Source organism: Musa acuminata, chromosome BXJ2-11 (genome assembly GCF_036884655.1).
Source record: "Musa acuminata AAA Group cultivar baxijiao chromosome BXJ2-11, Cavendish_Baxijiao_AAA, whole genome shotgun sequence".
In the NCBI taxonomy this organism is placed as follows: domain Eukaryota; kingdom Viridiplantae; phylum Streptophyta; class Magnoliopsida; order Zingiberales; family Musaceae; genus Musa; species Musa acuminata.
Genome location: NC_088348.1, coordinates 3,609,889 through 3,633,873, shown reverse-complemented (window position 1 = coordinate 3,633,873; position 23,985 = coordinate 3,609,889). Strand labels below are relative to the sequence as shown.

Here is a 23,985-nt window from a genome sequence, read left to right as displayed (position 1 = left end):
GGCCCAAGCTGTCCGACCCACATGCGCAATTGGGCCTCTGATGACCGTCGCGGCTCCACTCGGGAGTTCGCCGTCCCCCATGCCTTTGATGGTCGGTCCTCTGTCTCGCTCGCTCGCTCGCTCGCTCGCTCGCCCCGCTCCCAGTTCTCCAGGGCCGGTCAGAAGCTGTCCTCCGCCGTGACGCCCCGCCCGTCTTCCGGTATCTCTCGCTCGATCTTGTTCTTCTATCGATGCCCTGTTCTTCCGTTCGTGTTCTTAGTTCGTACAATACGCTTCATCTTTTGTTGTCGGTGTTACATCTCTTTCTGATAAAATGTCATTGTTGTTGTGTGTCACGTCGAAGTTGCACGAGCTTGCCATCCATTTTGTTACTGTGATCGGTTTCCAGGAACATCATCAACCAACCTCGGTTGGTAGGGGCTTCTTCTTTCTTCATGTTAGGAACAAATTCTATGAAGCATATGTTTGACTGCTGGCAGACTCGTCCAAATACCATGAGATCTCTTGTAATTTCAGTGCATGCCTCATCGAATGCCCGCTTCACATCGGACACCGAACGGATTGTAACTCTTGTGCTTGTGATAATGCTTATACGAAATCGGTTGAGGTGTTTGTGGTCGTTGATTTGTGTTGGATGTGACGATAACTGTTTCACATGTTGTATTCTACGTGTTTACTGTCACTTGAATTCACGTAGTGTAGATGTTTTATATATCAACTGGTCACTCGAATTATATGTGCTCAAAGAAGAAGAGTTGGCTTAATACATTTGATGGACTGTTATGGATAAACTTCTAAACATGATGTTTGATGTAATGTTTATATTTGTTCGTGTCTTTTGGTTTGTTCTTGCACAGTATGTAGAGGGACGGTCGAAGGCTTAATAACCGTATTTTACTTGGGTTTAGTGACTGTTGTAGGCTTGTAAATAAAGGTTGTGTCATGTTGACACTTGTAAGAGATAATCGGTCTATAGTGGACTATTTTGACCCTTTGTTGTGCAACCGTTCTAAGCTTGTAAAGTCCGTTTGTAATTTGCATTCGCAATGAAATGTTTTCGGAGATGTTTGCTTGAGGATCCCGAGTGAGGCGCTTTCTCTAACCCGTTTTCTCTTTTGTAGGTCCTAAGGGACCATGGGAGGTTTCGAGGAGGCTGACCTTTGCGGACGGACATACAAGGGTGCCGCACGACTTAGGCAAAATCAATTAAGTCCGTGAGAGGACGTCAAGGATTTTGGGACATGGTGAGATTGTTATTCTTTTGAAATTGAGGATATAGGTGATACTTTCATTTTTTAGCTTATTTCCACTAAGACTGATTTTTTACTATGAACAAAGAATAGGAATGCTTTTGCAGAGTTATGGTAATTATAAAGTTGCTTCGGGGTCAAGAAATGTATCCAAACTCATTGGTCTTTTTTGCCATCTCAGTATAAAAATTTTTTAGTCCAGTCATGCGGTTTTCTTTTTGTTCTATCAGAGGACCATCTTGATGATGACTATAGCGGAATATGTGCATGGATACCCATGTGTGATTGTAGAGTTTGTGCTATCATGCATATGCATAGTTGAATGACTGAGATATGTTATAATCAAAGTGCAAACAAAGTGATTCTCTTATTTGTGTGTGTTTATGACTCAAAAATGTAGGTAGCATAGTATGTTACATCTTGTTACCACCTTGACAAGGTTTATGGCTACTCTGTTGATTAGGGTTAAGGATTGTGGATGGAACATTCATTTTTTGAACGCATCAGTTGAGTTTGTTCTAAGATAGCACTGCTGTTTTGTCTGCTTGTTCAGTGTTTTTGAAGTGTCCTTATGTATGTATTCATTTGAATTCGATATGCTGGAATGCATATATGAGCTTATTATATCTGTAACCTATATTACAAGTCCGTATCATTTTTTATGCAGGTCTGGTGATTTTATACAAAACTTTTAATGTTTAAATTAAGCAGACTGTTTTCTTTGATTTTCCCGTGGTAATGTCTACATTACTATGGCGGTTTGTTCGAAGTGGTTCATTTGCAATGCTTAATTATATTGTTAGTGTTGCTTACATAGCAATTACTGCTTTATATTGCAAAACATTTTGCTTTCATCTCTCTATAAGTTTTAGTGTGAACAGTTTCATATTAGAAAAATGGTATTTAGCTAATGAGAACTTTATAGTTGACTTCGAAAGACATTTCAGAGAGCTATAATGGATCCTAGCATGAAGGAATTCCAGCAAGCTTTGGTTGAGGTTGAAACGGAGGCTAAGCATCTCCTCTTAGCAAGGCATCAGGTTAAGAACTTTTCTATTACTTTCAGATTAAATGATTGAATCTCTCAAAATACATCTAGTGTAATAGTTTTCTATTGTTACAGCTTGTGGAAAATGATAGGCTTCAGAATGGTAATAGGGAAGCTCTGACAGCTCTTCGTAGGAGAGCTCGGACAACAAAGAGTAGTGTTCCATCACCCTCCAAGACCATCATGCGAGAAGTAGAGGGAACCAAAGAATTGGTGAAGGAGATATGTCCGACATGTGGAGATCATGACTCGAAGGAGTATACATGGATGATGTTTCCAGGATCTGATACTTTTGCTCACATGCCATTTCATGCAGTTCACGCCACTTTAGAAAAAGGTATTCCCTACTTCACCTCATGATTTTGTGAGTTATAATGAATTAGACATTTAGCATGCTACTTTAATTGATGAAAATATATTGTTGAAGTTTGAAACACAGAATACATTATGAGAATCTTCATAAAACATTCAGATCAAGTTAGTGAAAACTGTGGGGCTTCATCTCCACTAAAAGTTGCATCTGATGACTTTTGTAAGCAGGTGATAGGCTAAGGGCATCCATTATTAGCAGAAATGACAGCAGTGACAAGAAAGTTAGATGTTAAAGCTCAATGATAGTGCACCTTTAATGTGATGCATTAATAAAAATGTGGATAAGAACTCTTTAATCTTGAAAAATGAACCTTCTAAAATGGTAGGGATGACTTTTTCTTTGTGAAATAGGTGATGACTTCAGTAGGTGGGTACAAGTGAAGTATCCTATGCAAAATATGATAACATTGCAAGAGATAAACAATCTATTGATCTATTGGAAATCAAATTATGTGCACAATTATTAATCAATAAGGAAAATAAAAAAAAAATGATAAGGTGAAAAGGAGGAAAGATTGCAAAAGTTTGCTAGGTTTTCTGTTAAAATTCTCCTACAATTTGGGGCTTATGTTCTATTTTCCGCACAGTATTTTTCAAGTGTAGACCAAACCTTAAAAAAGTGTCATGTTGCCTCCAACCTTTCTTCTTTCATGGGATCGAACATTAAATACAGAAGAGAATGCAAATTGTGCTTATGCCACTCGACTAAAATAGAAAGCTATTTAAGTGTGTATTATAAACACTACCAATAGTTGAGTTGAGTTGAGCTTGGTGAGGCCCACATTCGATTATTCTTACAATTGGCATTGTTTGTTGGTGATCAAGCACATTGGATTTTCATTTCTCATATTTTCGGTTCATGAGGCATTAATAATATTGATCTTATCATTATCACTAGCATAATGATCAGTCACTTAAAACTAACAAAATAAGTTAGTGAGACATCAGCTGATGCTAATGCCAAATTATTGAGGTATTATTATGATATGTTCAAAGAAGCACAAATATCAGTTTGATAATGTTTTCATGGTAGTCAAACAAACGAAAGATACTTAGCAATTGCCGAGGAGAGATGTACGCTAGTGTAATCAAAAGCAATGCCAAAAGGCACTACGGACTCAAAATGCCAAGGTCGCCTGATGAGTCATCTGGAGTGATGAGCCAAAAGGCACTATAGACTGAATATTATAATTTAAAAATTATATACTATGATTATTAAAAATAAACTAAAAATCAGCACTGATGAGTCATCTGGAGTGATGATTCAAGACTCTAAAGCTGCAACAACAATCTAAAGTGGTACTAATTACGACAGCAACAGAAATAATAAATAATATTTTATTACTGATTCACTACAGTAAAGGAGGCAGTTGCTGTTCACTACAGTAGGCAGCTGTCGTTCACAGGGGAAGGGGAGCTATGAGAAGGCCGAGAGAGAGGGTTGACAGAGGGCTGCGATGAGAGGGGAGGGAGGAGGCAAAAGAGAGATATACCGAGAGGGAGGGGAAGAAGATGCTGCCGCTGCGGCTGCTGCCGGAGGCAAACGTCGCCGGTACATCTAGAAATTTATAAGGGAAGAACAAGATATAACAGTGATATTATACGTATAGTTCGTCAAGAATTTCAAGTTCATGGCTCACTGTGCAATTTCCTTTTGCGCGATATCCCCCTGTTTTCTTTCTTCACAATCTCTGTTACTTCCCATCATTTACGTTGTTTCTTAAAGCTGTGTAAGTTTAAGTGTCACTGTGACTCGGGTCATCTCTTAAACTGGGCGAAGGGGCACTTAAGTTTGGAAAGTACGGTAAACAAAATTGTGTATGACATGATTGTTTTTATTATCTTTTATCAGTCCATCGCATGATTTAAGAGTTTAGATAAAGTCCTGCTTGGCCAATTTTATCTGTGTGCTATGTGGTGGATGTCATTCTGGTGCCATTATTAGGAACTTCTGGAAAAAAGAATTTTAACTGATTACTTTGTGAAGTGGACTTCTCTTGATGCTTTAACCGTCACTAGAAAGATCGCCCATTTCATGGTCTAGTCAGCGTTGTACCTCTTAATCAATCAATGTTATCAGACAAATAAGTGCTCTGTTCTTCCACGTCGACACATTTGTGTCGTGATAACTACAATCTGTTGCTGAAACTGTCATGTTTTGCTGCTTGTGTAGATCAATAACGACTGAACTATGACTCGAAGAAACTGCAGAGCTATGTGAAGGAGAAATCCTTCTTGATCTCAGAAAGAGGAGCTCTTGCTGACTGGATCAGTCCTGCTATCCTTAGCTCCATGGTTGCGCTAAAAGACACATCTAAGTAATTATTGTTAAAATATATGATTCTATTTTATTAGATAAAATATATCATTGGATTCTAATTATAATTATTTATCAATAAAAAAATTTATATTATAATATGATTCTTTGGAGGAGACACTTGATGGGAGGAACTATGTACATTTTCTGTATCAAACGATCGCAGATAAGATGTGAGACACTTGGATCAATAGAAATGAGAGAGTCATTTATTTAGTGATAAGAATTTTTATAAAGATAAGTTACAAAAATAAGACTCCAATTCTTACTTTTATTTTTTATAATGAATCATCAAATTTTTACTAAGTTAGCTGATACTTTTTAAAGAAATTTTTTTCCTAAGTTAGCTGTTACAAAAAGGTCGCAGTGAACTACTAGAGTTTTCTTCAGTGGTAGGACGATGGCTGATGAGAAGACTGAGTCAACTACAAAGAGATAAGCTTCTTGGTAAGCTTATTGGTAGACAGTAATGGTGGCGAAGCTTCTCTCTCTATAAATGTTGTCGAAGCTGCTACCTGCCCAAACCAGCCGAGCTGAGAGGTGTTAGTCTTCGTAAGCGGTGTGTGCGCGCTTGCTTGCTTCGCGAGATGGCGACCCCGAGCTTTCAACGTCTGGGAACGTCCATTGACGTACCGAACGTCCAAGCTCTTGCAGCTTCCATCGCAAACCCGGCTGACGTCCCTCCTCGATACGTCAGGCCGGAAGCCAAGGCTGATCCCGTCGTTAGCGACGGCGACAGCGAGCTTCCGGTCATCGATTTCTCCAGGCTCCTCCATCGCCGTTTCTCTCGGGAAGAGTCTGCAAAGCTCCACCATGCCTGTGCAGACTGGGGCTTCTTCCAGGTCAGTCGATCTACGGATCGAAATCGTGTGATCGATAGCTGCAACATAACAATCGTTGATGCTAATTAACAGTTGATAAATCACGGAGTTCCCGATCAAGCGATGGAGAAGATGAAGGCTGATATAGTAGAATTCTTTAAGCTTCCCTTGGAAGAGAAGAAGGCATTTGCGCAGTTGCCGAACAGCTTGGAAGGTTACGGCCAAATCTTCGTCGTGTCTGACGACCAAGAGCTGGACTGGGCGGACATTATGTACCTCATAACTCGACCACTCCAGTCGAGGAACATCGATCTCTGGCCCGCTCAACCTCTCACTTTCAGGTTTTTCTCTACTTCTTGTGCTGTCATCTACTCAGCGGTTCAGCTACGTACTTATTACGTACATGACGTCCTTTGCTGCCGCTTCATGCCGTCAGAGACTCTCTCTCTTGCTACTCCATGGAGCTGAAGTGCGTGGCAGGAACTTTGCTGGAGGTGATGGCGAAGAATCTGGGGGTCGCACCGGAGGAGTTCTCTACTATATTTCAGGACCAACCGCAGGGAGTGAGGATCAACTATTATCCCCCATGTCCAAGAGCTGACGAGGTGTTGGGCCTCTCGCCACACACGGACGGCAGCGGCTTGACGTTGCTCCTTCAGGTGAACGACGTTGAAGGACTCCAAATCAGGAAGGGGGGGGATTGGTTCCCGGTGAAGCCACTCCCCGGCGCTCTCATCGCTAACATCGGTGATATCATCGAGGTCATTAACTCGACTCAAATTAGTCAGAATCAACATATATCAATCATGTCCGATACTAATTCAATTCAAAAATAAATTATGTTTATAGATTACGAGATTCTCTCAATATTTATTAATGTAAAATTATTATTATTTTTTTTTTTCAATCTCTTCTATAAATATTTTCTAACAAAAACAAAAGACTTTTGGAATAGATATTGAGCAACGGCGTATACAAAAGTGTCGAGCATCGGGCTATAATAAATGCCAAGAAAGAGCGTCACTCGATCGCTACCTTCCATGGGCCAAGAGAAGATTCGATGGTTGGTCCTCTTGCAGAGATCGTGAAGGGGTGCAAGCCGAATTATGTGTTGATGAGTTACAAAGAGTTCATGAAAACTTACTTCTCCGCAAAACTGGAAGGGAGGAGCCTCATGGAAAGCCTCAAGCTATAGAAGTCTCTAATGTTAGAAAGTTCATAGTGTGTTGCTTGAACTTGATAATAAGTATGTTTTGGGATAATGTTATATAAGCATCAAATCTTTGTATGTTTAAAGTGTATTGACTTAGTGTTTGTTGAGTTATTCGGATTTGATAATGTATAGTTGCATAAGTAATAAATCTGAATGTACACTATTTGATGTAATGATTTTTTTTATTTTTTAATAAGTAGATTCATAAATTATTTACTTTTAGCTAAGTTGGCTTGCGGCATAAGTTGGCTTGCGGCACTTAAACTGAGTGCAATTTGAGCCCAGTTAACGGAGAAGATGATCATCTTCACACTAACGTGAGCATACCAAAATAAAAAGGTTGTTCATCTATCAACCATTGATTTATTATTGGATCAGGAAGTTACATCATTGTGATTCCCACATTGATGAGCCCAATAATTTATATGGTTAAGGTCTTATGAGCTTCGGTCAACAGTCGAAGTCGATACCCTCCTAAAATAATTTATATGGTTAAGATCTCCTACTATCATCGTAGCCTTGGTTTCGTGCAAGCTTGTCCTCTTGAGTTCTTTAGCAACATTATCGTCGATCAAAACTTGGTCTAAGCGTGAAAACACTTAACTTGAGAAACACTCCAGCAAAAATAATTAAAAAAATATAATTATTGATGACTTTAACACTTGTTGAATTTCTTGTTGACAGAGATGAAATCGTTTTAATTTATGGAGTCCTCGTGCTCTCTCTCTCTCTCTCTGCTACAGATTTCATACATCCAATATAAATAGAAGGATCCACGACAAAAAAGGTCCAAATCACGGCCCCGAACATAGATTTCAGAGAGATCCTCTCTCAAAAGCTTCCCTTGTGTGAGATGGTAGTATCTCGTAATCATAAATCATGACATGTTAATCTCACCAACAGACATGAAATAAAATATGATGTAAATGTTTGATGGTAAAAGATGTGTCACTTTCAAAATTAAGGGCCCACAATTCAAAATTACAACTTCAAAGAAAAAAAGACTCATCTTAGTAGAATATATTTAAAGCATAGATTTGTACCATTGCACCATCACTTCCATCTATCTATTTTTAAGGCCATTGATATAATGGGATTTATTATTTATTTTATATTCGTTATTTTTATTCTTCAATTTTTTTTAATAAAAATAAAATACTAAAACTTCTCTTATACATGTAATCGTCATAATTATCCATGATAAAATAGAAAAGGAAGTAGGGAAATGATGGATCTAGTTGATACAATATATAAAAATAGTATTTTATGATCATTTTCTTTTGTAGTTACTAAGGAACACTTGCATAAGTGTCACCTTCAACTATAAAAGGGAATGAGACTGTTTATATGATTTCAATCATAATCTTCAATCACAAATGATAAGAAATAAATAAACTAATTTTAACTGTTGAATTAAAATCAAACGATAAGAACTGTGACTTTGATAACAATATTGTAACGTAGAATATAAATAAATAAATAGATATCGGGCATAGTTGTTATCGAAACTTTGGTATCTTCAGAAGCAAGCCTTATAGCTCAGAAATATTGTTTCATATCAAATAGAAAATTCTCAAGCTCTTTAACATCCCTAGCACCTCCATAGCAACACAGTTCAAGTGCTCTCAAGTTTTGTGGTAACACAATACGGGTATTGCTCCCTCCAACATTAAGAGCACTTGTGTGCAATGTCACTATGAACTTGATTTCTGCAACTTCGTGCAAATATTCACAAAGTCTTTGGTATCTTCCATCAATCGATCGATCATGGACTCAACCTTTTCGATTCGAGATTCAACTTCTTTTTGTGAGCTCTCTACCACAAGAAGCTTTTGTTGGGTTTACTTGAGTTCCTCTAGACTTGTTTCAAGAACGTCAAGGTGGGTTTCCACTGTTGTGAGTCTCTCTTTATGGCTTCGTTTCTTGATTGGTACTCCGGATTGTGCATCCTCTGATCATGGAGAATAATCAACTTCTCGCTTAGTGCAATGGTTTGGCTTATTCCATCTTGCTCGATTTACTACGATGCTTTGCCATGATGAGATTATGAAACCTCTTTACTATTTGTTCAAATTGCTTGCTAACTTTGATACCACATTGTCACGAACATAGTTGAAATTACCTAAATCATGAGGCACCCTTGCGGTAAAATCATAGATTTCGTTAGAATTACTTAAGTCGTGAAACACTCTTGTGCTAATTTTTCAATTTAGCTGGTATTGCCTAAGTTATGAAGTACTCTTGGGATATGCACCTGCAAAAGGTCAGCCTATTTGTAAACTCACTAAGGTCCCGTAGGACTTGTAAAAAGAGCAAGTTGATTAGTTCAAAAATGAGCAACGGATAAATCCCAACATCTCGCAAAGAGGGCAGCTTTACAAGTAATTTAACAAACACTTTATATGCAAGAGAGAAATGTGTTGGAAAACCTCATGAGAGCATTACATGTGTAGCAAAAAAATAAATCAATAATCGTTTCCTGAATAAGGATCATCGGGTGATGATCAAGAGTGTAAAACTTAAAATCACAAAACTGCACTAAGAAGATAAAATGTTCTCACTTAGGGGAGCTCATACATCGCCTAAGAATTCAGATCTAATCCATCATATGAGAAAGCACTCACGAACTCCTCTTTAGCGATAATCCACATAGTGGATGGTAGTGGCAACATACCTCCTCGTTGCTATGGGTCCTCTCCTCATGACAGTGCACCAACATGCAACTACACTAAGCAAGAAGGGGTCGACCCTCTTGCTATCCTCTCATGCCAGGGAGAGAGCTCATAGTAAGGGAGAGAAGGGAGGAAAAGATAAGGAAGTCAGCAGCTTTAGGGGTCTAGCCTATGACTATTTTAGTCCCACTTCTATTAATAGAGAGCCCTCTTCATGAAAACCCTAATAAATCCTTTTTAATGGATATTGGATCCTCATCTAATAACCACTAATTCAATAGGTATTGGATCCCCATCCAATAACCACTATAAGCTCCAGGATCGATTGGGTCTCACCCAATGGATCCATTAAAATATGAGCTTATTCGATATTTCATATTTAATCATTTATTTGTCATGTTGTCCACTATTTGTGTGTAACCCTCTAGCCTAATACCGAGCTGGCCGTGAGTTGCACTCGTCAGAATCCCTTGTGACTCAGAACTCCTTATGATTCAGTAAATTATTATCTCCATAATAATTCATTAAACTTATCAATTATAAATATATTTGAAAAAAAAGGATGAGTGGCCCTCACAAATATCAGTTTGATAATGTTCACTAGCATAACGAAGTCCTGCTTGACCAATGTCGTCTGTCTGCTACGTGGTGGATGTCATTCTGATACCATTATTAGGAACTTCTAGAAAAAAAAAACACTTTTAACTGATTACTTTGTGAAGTGGACTTCTCTCGATGCTTTAACACAGTTCTGCAAATAAGCCTGCCTCTGTGAGCTTGCTTCAGCTCAGTGTTGGGCTGATGGCCCATATTCAGCCCATGTGGGCTTTATCAGCCCACAACCCACATCCCCTCTTAACCTAACCCTAATTAAGATTAGGGGGGTGTGGTGGCTGCGTTTTAGAGGCAGATTAAAGCTATAAAAAGGCAGCAACGAGGCAGATCTTTGGAGCGACGAGATTCCAAAGAGAAGAAGGAGAACAAGGCAGAAAAGGAAGAGAAAGAAAGGGAAGAAGACAAGGACAACGCAGAGAGACTGTTCTCAATCATCTAGCAATGTTCTCATCTCAGGTTAGATATTGCTGTGATTACTTGGGAGGTTTTAGATATTGTGGGCAGTGACATGATCCTTGTATCCCAGTTATTCTCTTGTGGTTGTTGCTAGGGTTTTGGGCAAGAGATTGAGATTTGTACATTCATTATTCTCATAGTGGATTATCTCTAGTTTGCCCCGTGGTTTTTACCCTTCACATTGAAATGGGTTTTCCACGTATATCTTGGTGTTCTGTTTGATTGTGTTTCCATTTTATTCCGCTGCGTATTTTGGTCTTCTAGTATTTGTTCCTATACAAAGGTTATTCCTGTTTATATCCCCATCAACTGGTATCAGAGCGGGATTTTGGTGATTTAATTTTTGTATTCCAGACAATGAGAGGTCCAAGTTGGATGGTAAGTCTAAAGAATGTATTTTTCTTGGTTACTCACATGATCAGTTTGGTTACAGGCTTTAGGATCAAAAAAGCAGAAGGTGTTCAGGAGCAGAGATGTGATCTCCTTTAAGGATCAAACCTTTGAGGATTTGAAGAAGAAGGCACCAGCCAAGACTTCTACAGAAGGATTAGCAGATTGTGACCCAGTTATTCCTCCAGTATATCAGGGTGATGGGGGAGATGTGCAGGAAAATAGTGTAGAGCCTGATGTTGATTTACCTGCAGGACATGTTGAGCAAGAAGAAGTAGGAGAGCAAGTTCCGGCAGAACCTCAATTGAGAAGATCTTCTAGACAACGTCAACCTTCCAGAAGATACTCTACAGATGAGTATGTGATGCTTACTGATGCAGGTGAACCAGAGAGTTACCAGGAAGCAGTTGAGAGTGAGCAAAAAGAGAAGCAGTTGCAGCTTCAGAAAATTCATACAGATGACAATGGAGCAGACATGTTGACGAAGACCTTACCAAAAGAAAGACAGGAGATATGCCGACAGTTGGTCGGTATGGCTTCACATTGAGGAGTCATGGGACAGCCTCCCTTATGGGCTGAAGGGGGAGGTTGTTGGGCTGATGGCCCATATTCAGCCCATGTGGGCTTTATCAGCCCACAGCCCACATCCCCTCTTAACCTAACCCTAATTAAGATTAGGGGGTGTGGTGGCTGCGTTTTAGAGGTAGATTAAAGCTATAAAAAGGCAGCAACGAGGCAGATCTTTGGAGCGACGAGATTCCAAAGAGAAGAAGGAGAACAAGGCAGAAAAGGAAGAGAAAGAAAGGGAAGAAGACAAGGACAACGCAGAGAGACTGTTCTCAATCATCTAGCAGTGTTCTCATCTCAGGTTAGATATTGCTGTGATTACTTGGGAGGTTTTAGATATTGTGGGCAGTGACATGATCCTTATATCCCAGTTATTCTCTTGTGGTTGTTGCTAGGGTTTTGGGCAAGAGATTGAGATTTGTACATTCATTATTCTCATAGTGGATTATCTCTATTTTGCCCCGTGGTTTTTACCCTTCACATTGAAGGGGTTTTCCACGTATATCTTGGTGTTCTGTTTGATTGTGTTTCCATTTTATTCCGCTGCGTATTTTGGTCTTCTAGTATTTGTTCCTATACAAGGGTTATTCCTGTTTATATCCCCATCACTCAGCTGAATTGTGAGGTATACTTATGGTTATACCTCTTAAATCAATCAATGTTATCAGACAGATAAGTGCTCTGTTAGTCCACATCCACCACCGACACATTTGTGTCATGATAACTACAATATGTTGCTGAAATTGCAATGTTTTACAGCTTGTGTAGATAAATAACGACTGGACTATGACTCGAAGAAACTGCAGAGCTATGTGAAGGAGAAATCCTTCTTGATCTCAGAAAGAGGAGCTCTTGCTGACCAGATCAGTCTTGCTTTCCTTAGCTCCATGGCCGCACTAAAAGACACATCTAAATAACTATGTCCTAATGGTCCTTCTTGCCTTCTCCTTCCCTTCCCCTTCTCATCTTTTCAACGAGACACAGTCGATTTGCAGTATAAACATATGAACGTTTACTTTGTTGATCTTGATAGGAAGAAGGGATAGAGATATCAAATAAAGGAAAAGTAGGACAAGTTTTAATTTTCTATATTTCTCTCAAAAACTTTTTATAAATTCAGAAACTTTATTTGTTTCATGACCCAACATTTGGGATTTATATAGTCTCGATACATTATATTAATTATATTTAAGATGAATCATTCTCAAACCCTTTCAAGAATAAATAACTAATTTAACTTATTATTCCACAGACTTTTAATCTATTTTTTTCTTAATGTAATGAATATCCCTCTTGATGTAATTATCCTCTTTATAACAATTGAACAAGTTTAATTCCAACATTCTCCCCCCTTAAACTTGTTACATCTAATATGTCAAGTTTCTTTCGAAGTTGTTGAAATATTTCAAATTTGAGAGGTTTTGTAAATATATCGACCACTTGTTTACTTGTCTTCATATGATATAGCTCTACTTCTTTATTTTTTATTTGATCTCTTATGAAATAAAATCTTGTGTCAATATGCTTCGATCTTTCATGGTAGACTGGATTCTTGGCTAAGGCAATAGCTGATTTATTATCAACATAAATCTTAGTTGACTTCTCCTGTGACAAACACTAGAAGAAGCTGCTATATATTCTGCTTCATAACTTGATAGAGTAACGATCCGTTGCTTTTTTGAAGACCAAGTGAATGTAGCTTCACCAAAATAAAATACAAATCCAGTTGTACTCTTCTTATCATCGTAGCTTCTGGCCCAATCACTATCACTATATTCGATAAGCTCCAACTTTTTAGATGATGAATAGAACATTCCATACTCAATTGTTCCTTTAATATATTGTAAAATTCTTTTAGCGACATTTAAATGAGATGTCTTTGGAACTTCCATATATCTACTTATTAAACTAACTCCAAATAGTATATCAGTTTAAGTGCATATCAAATACCTTAAACATCCAACTAGACTTTTATAATAAGTTGGATTAATGTATTTACCTTCACCTTTCTTGGTCAACTTAGTGCCATATTCAACAGATGTATCTGTAGAATGACAATCTTCCATAGAAAATTTCTTTAAAACCTCCTTTGCATAATTTTCTTGTGAGATAAAAATTCCTCCATTATCTTGTATAACTTCAATACCGAGGAAATAAGTCATTAAGCCCATGTCGATCATCTCAAACTCTTTTTTCATAGAGTGCTTAAAATCTTTAATTATTGAGCTACTATTGCGTGTAAATATTAAATCATCTACGTACAAGCATACAAATAAGATATCTCCATTAAAGTTAGATTTCGTATAGAGAGCATGTTCATGTGAATATTTAGAAAATTTATTTTGAATAAAATAAGCATCTATTCGAGAATTCCATGCTCATGGGGCTTGTTTAAGCCCATAAAGTGCTCTCTTTAACTTGTATAATTTCTTTTCTTGTTCATGAATAATAAAACCAGGGGTTGTTGAATATATACCTCTTCTTCAAGAACTCCATTAAGAAATATTGATTTGACATCCATTTGTAAAATTTTTTATTTCATTTGAGCTGCTAGAGAGATAAGTAATCTTACTATCTCTAGTTGAGCAACTGGTGCAAATACTTCTTCATAGTCAATCTCATAGTCAATCTCAATCTCAAATGCCTTGTATTTCTCCACCTCTCCTTTTGCATTTCTTTTTGTTTTGAAGATCCACTTAACACCGATAGCTTTGTGGTCTTCTAGAAGTGTAGTAAGTTCACATGTATTATTTTTGTTAATGGCATATATCTCTTCATTCATAACTTATCGTCATTTTTCATCTCTGTAAGCTTCTTCGAAGGTTAATGGATCATATCCTACAAAAAAACAAAATAAAGAAACTTCATCATTGTTAGTATCAATCCTTCGAGTCACATCATATAGCTTCTGAATTAGTCTTGTCCTTCTTATAATTGGACTTCTTGAATCATGTGACCTAGCTGATCTAGGTGATGATTCCGGCAAAGCCACTTTGGTGCTTGCTTGTATTATATCATCTTCTTCTGAAGCTGCAGCTTTCTTATGATACTCATCACTTTTCCGGTTCCAAATATGTTGTTCATCAAACTCAACATCTCTTGACATTACAACTTTATTTGTGAACGAATTGTAGAGTTTGTAACCACTGGAATTCTCTGAATAACCTAGCAAAATACATTTCTGACTTTTATCCTACAATTTTGTTATCTTTTCTTCTGGTATCTTGGCAAATGCAACACTTCCAAAAATCCTCAAATGTTCAACTCTTGGTTTTTGTAAGCTCCATGCTTCTTCTGGTGTAACATTACCAATTTGCTTTGTCCGAAACTTGTTAAGCAAATAAACTACACAAGCAACAACATCTCCCTAAAATTCTTTAGGAATTTTTCTTTCCTTTAACATGCATCGGACCAGGATAGTCCTATTTTTTCTTTCTGAGATACCATTTTGTTGAGGTGTGTATGGCATAGTGAATTGATATAAAATTCTATTATTTCTATAAAAACTTTCAAATTCATTTGATGTATATTCACCACCCCTATCTATTCTTAAACATTTAATCTTACAACAACTTTGTCTTTCAACCAAATCCTTAAACTCTTTGAATTTACTTAAAACTTCTTTCTTTTCTTTTAACATGTAAACCCAAGTTTTTCTACTATGATCATCAGTGAAGGGTAAGAAAATACCTGCTTCCTCCAAGTGATACTGGATTGATAGGGCCACAAACATTTGAGTGCACCAGATCAAATCGATGCCATGCTCTTTTTGTTTTTCTAACTTTGAAATGCTTTCTTTCTTGTTTACCCATGACACATATTTCACATAATTTTGATGGGCAATCAATTTTTGGCATTTCTGTCATCATATTATACTTCTCTAGAAGTTTCAAAGCCTCAAAATTTAAATGAGTATATCTAAGATGCCAAAGTGTAGAAATATCCTTAATACCAGCTTTAAAATAATTTGATTGATCAAAAATACTCAAATATAGAGAAAACATTCTATTCCTTGCCATTTTCATATGTGATATCAATATTTTATTCTTATCACGAATTGAGAGAGCCATATCTTTCATCTCAATATCATAACCTTTTTCAAGTAATTGTCCGAAGCTTAGAATATTATTTTTTATATCAAGAACATAATAAACATCTAAAATGCATAATTCTTTGCCATTATTAAGTTCAAGGAAAATTTTACCTTTGCCTCTTATTGGTCTTTGAGATAAATCACCAAATGTAATGTTCCCGAAATAACTTGTATCCATTTCTGAAAATAACTCTTTGATGCCACATATGTGATTTAAGGCTCATGTATCTAGATTCCATGTCATAGATTTATTCTCTTTCAAATTATCATAACTCATTAGTAAAACTTGATTTTTATTCTTTTCTTTCTCAACAAAATTTACCTTATCACCTTGATTGTTAGGATTATAATAACATTCATAAGAGTAATATTCATACTTTTGCAAACATAGCATTGTATTTAAGACCTTTTATAATTTCTGCCACGTCCAAGGCCTCGGCCATGTCCTTGGCCATAACCTCGACCCCTTTTGGTAGAATTTTCTCCACCACCTTCATTGTTTAAAGATTCTTGATTGGTATGATTTCTGCCTCCTCTTCCTCTTTGTCCTCGTCCTCTTTCTCTTTGAGAATTTGATTCTCCTTTATTTTCAAGAGTAAGCTTAGCTTGTAGTGCTTGCTCTATAGTTTTGTCTTCTCCTCTTTTTGGAATCCTTTGTTCATGAACTTGAAGGGAACCCATAAGTTCTTCTAAAGATATTTTTTTCAAATTTTTAGATTCTTCAATCGCAACAGCAATAAAATCAAATTTTGGATCTAGAGATCTCAGTATTTTTTCTATTACTCTTTGATCACTTATTTGTTCACCATTTTATCTCATTTGATGAACAATAGAAATAATTTTTGAGAAGTAATTAGAAATAGTTTCAAAAGTACCTTGTTGTAATTTTTTAAACTTGACTCGTAAAACTTGTAAACGAAGTTTCTTTACCTTATCAACACCACCAAATGCTTTTTAAAGTATTTCCCAAGCCTTCTTTGAAGTATTTGCTGGAGCGATGATCTCGAACATTATATCATCAAGCCCTTGGTAAATCGTGAACAAAGCTTTTTTTTCTTTCTTCCTTTTTTCTTTGAGTTGTTTCTTTTCTTCTACATTCATTGCTCCTTCTACTATACTTAGGTTCACCAAATCCATCTTCTACAAACTCCCATACATCTTGGGAGCCTAGAAGAACATTCATTTGGATGCACCATATGTCATAATTTTTTTTTATCAATCTGGGGATCTAGAGTTGGATGGTACTTGAGAAAGATGTCATAGCTTAACCTATGCTCTGATACCAAATGTTGATCTTGATAGGAAGAAGGGATAGAGATATCAAACAGAGGAAGAGTATGACAAGCTTTCTATATTTCTCTAAAAAAAAACTAAATTCAAAAACTTTATCTATTTCATGACCCAACATACGGGGTTTATATAGTTCCCAAAGATACATTACATTAATTGTATTCAAGATGAATTATTTTCTTTCAAGAAATCCTTTTTCTTTTTGATGTAATGAATCTTCCTATTGATACAATGAACCTCTTCGTAACATTTTAACAAGTTTAATTCCAACGTACTTATCATTGCGAGCTGCGAATTATGGGTGAGACAACCCATGTGCGGTGTATGATTTTTTTTTGTTCTTCTTATATGTCCTTCCGGTTGCAAGCGAACAGCTGAATGTTTAATTATTATTACTCCCAGCTGCCACATTTTACTGTTAAAACAGCTAATAGGATTAGATCATCGTACCCCATAGTGTGTCTAGGGAAGATGAACTTGTTAGAAACTTGCACGATGATGATTCATCTGATGTGCGATTGCTGTCCTATCCGCAAGAAAAGCATGCTTGCGGACTATTCTTAGATCATCGTGCATCAAATGTTTGATGCACGACTTAACAGCTCAGGGTCTTGGATCGTATTGGTGTCCAATCTCATTTACGTTAGACTGTAGCATGCTTCATAAAATATATTTCTTTCGTAACATCGAAAAGTAGATTGTCGTAAGCAGATAAGAAGTCAGACACTTGAATTGACAGAAACAAGAGAGTAATTTATTTAGTGATAAGAAATTTATTTAACCTAATATCTCTCTTGTCCAATGAGGTTTCAGGGGTGACAGATGATATTCTTTTATTTTTTTATAAAGATAAGTTACGCAAATAAAACTCGAATTCAGGATCTTACAACGAATCATCAATTTTTTACTAAGTTAGCTGTTACAAAAAGGTCGCAGTGAACTACTCGAGTTTTCTTCAGTGGTAGGACGATGACTGTTGAGAAGACTGAGTCAACTACAAAGAGATAAGCTTCTTGGTAGACAATAATGGTGGGCAGATTAGTGGCTGAGAAGCAAGATAACTAAGCGAAGCTTTCTCTCTCTGTAAATGTTGCCCGAACCAGCCGAGCTGAGAGGTGTTAGTCTTCGTAAGCGGTGTGTGTGTGCGCGTGCTTGCTTCGCGAGATGGCCAAACCGAGCTTTCAGCGTCTGGGAACGTCCATTGACGTACCGAACGTCCAAGCTCTTGCAGCTTCCATCGCAAACCCGGCTGACGTCCCTCCTCGATACGTCAGGCCGGAAGCCAAGGCTGATCCCGTCGTTAGCGACGGCGACAGCGAGCTTCCGGTCATCGATTTCTCCAGGCTCCTCCATCGCCGTTTCTCTCGGGAAGAGTCTGCTAAGCTCCACCATGCCTGTGCAGACTGGGGCTTCTTCCAGGTCAGTCGATCTATGGATCGAAATCGTGTGATCGATAGCTGCAACATAACAATCGTTGATGCTAATTAACAGTTGATAAATCACGGAGTTCCCGATCAAGCGATGGAGAAGATGAAGGCTGATATAGTAGAATTCTTTAAGCTTCCCTTGGAAGAGAAGAAGGCATTTGCGCAGTTGCCGAACAGCTTGGAAGGTTACGGCCAAGCCTTCGTCGTGTCTGACGACCAAAAGCTGGACTGGGCGGACATTCTGACCCTCATAACTCGACCACTGCAGTCGAGGAACATCGATCTCTGGCCCGCTCAACCTCTCACTTTCAGGTTTATCTCGACTACTTGTGCTGTCATCTACTCTGCGGTTTAGCTACGTACGTACGTATATGACGTCCTTTGCTGCTGCTTCATGCTGTCAGAGACTCTCTCTCTTGCTACGCCATGGAGCTGAAGAGCGTGGCAGGAACTTTGCTGGAGGTGATGACGAAGAATCTGGGGGTCGCACCGGAGGAGTTCTCTACTATATTTCAGGACCAAACGCAGGCAGTGAGGATCAACTATTATCCCCCATGTCCAAGAGCCGACGAGGTGTTGGGCCTCTCGCCACACACGGACGGCAGCGGCTTGACGTTGCTCCTACAGGTGAACGACGTTGAAGGACTCCATATCAGGAAGGGGGGGGATTGGTACCCCGTGAAGTCACTCCCCGGCGCTCTCATCGCCAACATCGGTGATATCATCGAGGTCATTAACTCGACTCAAATTAGTCAGAATCAACATATATCAATCATGTCCGATACTAATTCAATTCAAAAATAAATTATGTTTACAGATTACGAGATTCTCTCAATATTTACTAATGTAAAATTATTATTTTGATTTTTTTTCAGTCTGTTCTATAAATATTTTCTAACAAAAACAAAAAACTTTTAGAATAGATATTGAGCAACGGCGTGTACAAAAGCGTTGAGCATCGGGCGATAGTAAATGCCAAGAAAGAGCGCCACTCGATCGCTACTTTCCATGGGCCAAGAAAAGATTCAGTGGTTGGTCCTTTTGCAGAGATCGTGAAGGGGTGCATGCCGAAGTATATGTCGATGAGCTACGGAGAATTTATGAAAACTTATTTCTCCACAAAACTGGAAGGGAGGAGGCTCATAGAAAAACTCAAGCTATAAAAGTCTCTAATGTTAGAAAGTTCATGATGTGTTGATTGAACTTGATAATAAGTATGTTTCGGGATAATATTATATAAGTATCGAATCTTTGTATATTTGACTTAGTGTTTGTTGAGTTATTCGGATTTGTTAATGTATCGTTGCATAAGTAATAAATCTGAATGTACATTATTAGATGTAAATATTTTTTATTTTTTAAATAAATAAATTTATAAATTATTTACTTTTTTCCCAAAGAAAAAAAAAGAACCTAATAATGAAGTATAAGCATAAGAGTGCAAATAATAATAATAATTAGATTATCATCTTCACACTAACGTGAACATACCAAAATAAAAACATCGTCCATCTATCAACCATTGATTTATTATTGGGTCAGGAAGTTGCATCATTGTGATTCCCACATTGATGAGCCCAGTAACTTATATAGTTAAGATCTTATGAGCTTCGTCAATAATCGAAGTCAATACCCTCCTAAAATAATAAAAACTTGATGAGATGAGATCACATTGGTTGCTCAATCAAAAGTCATTCTATTGATGAGCACTTAGTTCATGATGGTCAGATGAGTGGATTAGGATCTTTATAGTTGCAAGGTTCCTCCCTGGGGGCTAGGTCATCTGGGTGTCTTCCGGCAATCGATGATCCTATATGATAAGCCAACTTTAGGAGTTGTCCGGCGTGGCCCCTTCGATACTTAAGTTAGCAAAGGGAAGAAGATAGCCGTGTAAGTTGTATGACTGAATTAGTGTGTAAAGAGTCGCCCCCCAGCGCGAGCTGATGGGTTTCTTTTTATATCTGATCCTTGGGCCTTCTTTTTGGTTGGACTGGGATTATATCATGTTAACCGTTTGATCATTCTGATCTCTGATCTTAATAAGATAGAATGATTATTATCAGTTATTGATGTAGGACGCACTACGGTGTCATTTCGGGGCTAGTTACATGGAGCCTTACTTAGGTGTCAGTCTCTATTTATTTTTTATTCTATGGCTGATGACTTGCCATGAGATAAAATCATCCCTACACCTCTATGGCAGATGATGTTCTATTTATTTTTCACTATGGCTATGGCTATTCACATGATCTTAACCTATCTTAATATAAGTTTAAGCTTAAATATCTGATTTGCAAGACGTGAGGAATTCAAACTCAAGAGAATCATCCTAAGAAGCATTTATTGAGACGTCAGCTGTCGCTCTACCTGTAGGATCATTGTTCACCGCTGATGGCGATGCCAAATTAGTGAGGCATTAGTATGATATGTTCAAAGAAGCACAAATATCAGTTTGATAATGTTCACTAGCACAATGAAGTCCTGCTTGGCCAATTTTGTCTGTCTGCTATGTGGTGGATGTCATTCTGGTGCCATTATTAGGAACTTCTGGAAAAAACAATTTTAACTGTGAAGTGGACTTCTCTTGATGCTTTAACCGTCGCCCATTTCGTGGTCTACTATTTATGGTTGTACCTCTTAAATCAATCAATGTTATCAGACAAATAAGTGCTCTGTTCTTCCACGTTGACACATTTGTGTCGTGATAACTACAACCTGTTGCTCAAACTGTCATGTTTTGCTGCTTGTGTAGATCAATAACGACTGGACTATGACTCGAAGAAACTGCAGAGCTATGTAAAGGAGAAGTCCTTCTTCATCTCATAATGAGTAGCTCTTGCTGTCCCGATCAGCCGATCAGTCCTGCTATCCTTAGCTCCATGGTCACACCAAAAGACATATCTAAGTAATTATTGTTAAAATATATTATTTTATTTTATTAGATAAAATATATCATGAATATGATTCGATTCTAATTATAATTATTTATTAATAAAAAAAGTATATTATAATATGATTCCTTAGAGGAGACACTTGATGGGAGGAAGGAACTATGTACATTTTCTGTATCAAACATCGCAGATAAGATGTCAAACACTTTGGATCAATAGAAATGAGAGAGTCATTTATTTAGTGATAAGAATTTTTATAAAAATAAGTTACGAAAATAAGACTCCAATTCTTACTTTTATTTTTATAATGAATCATCAAATTTTTACTAAGTTAGCTGATACTTAAAAAATATATATATATTAACTAAGTTAGCTGTTACAAAATGGTCGCAGTGAACTACTAGAGTTTTCTTCAATTGTAGGTCGATGACTGTTGAGAAGACTGAGTCAACTACAAAGAGATAAGCCTCTTGGTAGACAGTAAGCGAACCAAGACAACTAAGCGAACCTTCTCTCTCTATAACCAAGACAACTAAGCGAACCTTCTCTCTCTATAAATGTTGTCGAAGCTGCTTCCTGCCTAAACCAGCCGAGCTGAGAGGTGTCAGTCTTCGTAAGCGGTGTGTGCGCGCGCTTGCCTCGCGAGATGGCCAAACCGAGCTTTCAGCGTCTGGGAACGTCCATTGACGTACCGAACGTCCAAGCTCTTGCAGCTTCCATCGCAAACCCGGCTGACGTCCCTCCTCGATACGTCAGGCCGGAAGCCAAGGCTGATCCCGTCGTTAGCGACGGCGACAGCGACCTTCCGGTCATCGATTTCTCCAGGCTCCTCCATCACCGTTTCTCTCGGGAAGAGTCTGCTAAGCTCCACCATGCCTGTGCAGACTGGGGCTTCTTCCAGGTCAGTCGATCTACGGATCGAAATCGTGTGATCGATAACTGCAACATAACAACCGTTGATGCTAATTAACAGTTGATAAATCACGGAGTTCCCGATCAAGCGATGGAGAAGATGAAGGCTGATATAGTAGAATTCTTTAAGCTTCCCTTGGAAGAGAAGAAGGCATTTGCGCAGTTGCCGAACAGCTTGGAAGGTTACGGCCAAGCCTTCGTCATGTCTGACGACCAAAAGCTGGACTGGGCGGACATGCTGTCCCTCATAACTCGACCACTGCACTCGAGGAACATCGATCTCTGGCCCGTTCAACCTCTCACTTTCAGGTTTATCTCGACTTCTTGTGCTATCATCTACTCAGCGGTTCATCTACGTACGTACGTATATGACGTCCTTTGCTGCTGCTTCATGCCGTCAGAGACTCTCTCTCTTGCTACTCCATGGAGCTGAAGAGCGTGGCAGGAACTTTGCTGGAGGTGATGGCGAAGAATCTGGGGGTCGCACCGGAGGAGTTCTCTACTATATTTCAGGACCAAACGCAGGCAGTGAGGTTCAACTATTATCCCCCATGTCCAAGAGCTGACGAGGTGTTGGGCCTCTCGCCACACACGGACGGCACCGGCTTGACGTTACTCCTACAGGTGAACGACGTTGAAGGACTCCATATCAGGAAGGGGGGGAATTGGTTCCCGGTGAAGCCACTCCCCGGCGCTCTCATCGCTAACATCGGTGATATCATCGAGGTCATTAACTCGACTCATCGCTAACATATATCAATCATATGCGACACTAATTCAATTCAAAAATAAATTATGTTTATAGATTACGAGATTCTCTCAATATTTACTAATGTAAAATTATTATTTTGATTTTTTTTTTCAATCTCTTCTTACATATAAATATTTTCTAACAAAAATAAAAGATTTTTGGAATAGATATTGAGCAATGGCGTGTACAAAAGCGTCGAGCATCAGGCGATCATAAACGTCAAAGAAGAGCGCCTCTCGATTGCTACCTTCCATGGACCAAGAAAATATTCGGCAGTGGTTGGTCCTCTTGCAGAGATCGTGAAGGGGTGCAAGCCAAAATATGTGTCGATGAGCTATGGAGAGTTCATAAAAGTTTACTTGTCCACAAAACTGGAAGGGAGGAGGCTCATAGAAAGCCTCAAGCTATAGATGCTTCTAATGAGAGAAAGTTGATGGTGTGTTCCTTGAACTTGATAATAAGTGTGTTTCGGTATCTACTTTATCAAAGCATCAAATAAACATCTTGTATGAATCTTTGTAGGTTTAAAGTGAGTTGGCTTAGTGTTTGTTGTGTTATTCCGATTGGTTAATGTATTGTTGCATAAGTAATAAATCGGAATGTACATTATTTGATGTAATGATTTTTTTTTTTTCTAGATAAGTAGATTCATAAATTATTTACTTTTTTCCCAAAAAAAAATGTTAATAATGAAGTATAAGCATAAGTTGGCTTGCGGCACTTAAACTGAGTGCAATTTGAGTCTACAAAGCAATAATAATAATAATTAGATGATCATCTTCACACAAACGTGAACATACCAAAATAAAAAGGTCGTTCATCTATCAACCATTGATTTATTATTGGGTTACGAAGTTGTATCATTGTGATTCCCACATTGATGAGCCTAGTAACTTACAT

General features: G+C 38.0%; 3 protein-coding genes and 1 pseudogene across 3 annotated transcripts; all 4 read left to right on the top strand.

The window, feature by feature from the left end:
- The first annotated feature begins 30 nt into the window (after positions 1–30).
- Positions 31–5,217, top strand: LOC135627637 (uncharacterized; annotated as a pseudogene).
- Positions 5,218–5,505: 288 nt separating this feature from the next.
- LOC103970393 (2-oxoglutarate-dependent dioxygenase 11-like) lies at positions 5,506–7,164 on the top strand. Its single transcript, XM_009384156.3, has 4 exons — positions 5,506–5,829; positions 5,902–6,149; positions 6,245–6,569; positions 6,764–7,164. Exons 1-4 carry the CDS (start codon positions 5,575–5,577, stop codon positions 7,001–7,003), a joined length of 1,068 nt encoding a protein of 355 aa, XP_009382431.2. The 5' UTR covers positions 5,506–5,574; the 3' UTR covers positions 7,004–7,164.
- A 10,977-nt stretch (positions 7,165–18,141) lies between these two features.
- On the top strand, positions 18,142–19,827 carry LOC103970391 (2-oxoglutarate-dependent dioxygenase 11). The gene is made up of 4 exons (XM_009384154.3): positions 18,142–18,523; positions 18,596–18,843; positions 18,936–19,260; positions 19,455–19,827. Exons 1-4 carry the CDS (start codon positions 18,269–18,271, stop codon positions 19,692–19,694), a joined length of 1,068 nt encoding a protein of 355 aa, XP_009382429.2. The 5' UTR covers positions 18,142–18,268; the 3' UTR covers positions 19,695–19,827.
- A 2,194-nt stretch (positions 19,828–22,021) lies between these two features.
- On the top strand, positions 22,022–23,567 carry LOC103970880 (2-oxoglutarate-dependent dioxygenase 11-like). The gene is made up of 4 exons (XM_065134041.1): positions 22,022–22,323; positions 22,396–22,643; positions 22,736–23,060; positions 23,253–23,567. The coding sequence occupies exons 1-4, from the start codon at positions 22,069–22,071 to the stop codon at positions 23,493–23,495; spliced, it is 1,071 nt and encodes a 356-aa protein (XP_064990113.1). The 5' UTR covers positions 22,022–22,068; the 3' UTR covers positions 23,496–23,567.
- The last annotated feature ends 418 nt before the right edge of the window (positions 23,568–23,985 follow it).

Bases quoted from the DNA above. Each gene is read 5' to 3' on its own strand.
- LOC103970880 (XM_065134041.1), top strand. From the start codon at position 22,069: ATGGCCAAACCGAGCTTTCAGCGTCTGGGAACGTCCATTGACGTACCG. The intron at 22,324-22,395 runs GTCAGTCGATCT...GCTAATTAACAG, and splicing joins CAGACTGGGGCTTCTTCCAG to TTGATAAATCACGGAGTTCC. The intron at 22,644-22,735 runs GTTTATCTCGAC...TCATGCCGTCAG, and splicing joins GTTCAACCTCTCACTTTCAG to AGACTCTCTCTCTTGCTACT.
- LOC103970393 (XM_009384156.3), top strand. From the start codon at position 5,575: ATGGCGACCCCGAGCTTTCAACGTCTGGGAACGTCCATTGACGTACCG. The intron at 6,150-6,244 runs GTTTTTCTCTAC...TCATGCCGTCAG, and splicing joins GCTCAACCTCTCACTTTCAG to AGACTCTCTCTCTTGCTACT. The intron at 6,570-6,763 runs GTCATTAACTCG...CTTTTGGAATAG, and splicing joins ACATCGGTGATATCATCGAG to ATATTGAGCAACGGCGTATA.
- LOC103970391 (XM_009384154.3), top strand. From the start codon at position 18,269: ATGGCCAAACCGAGCTTTCAGCGTCTGGGAACGTCCATTGACGTACCG. The intron at 18,524-18,595 runs GTCAGTCGATCT...GCTAATTAACAG, and splicing joins CAGACTGGGGCTTCTTCCAG to TTGATAAATCACGGAGTTCC. The intron at 19,261-19,454 runs GTCATTAACTCG...CTTTTAGAATAG, and splicing joins ACATCGGTGATATCATCGAG to ATATTGAGCAACGGCGTGTA.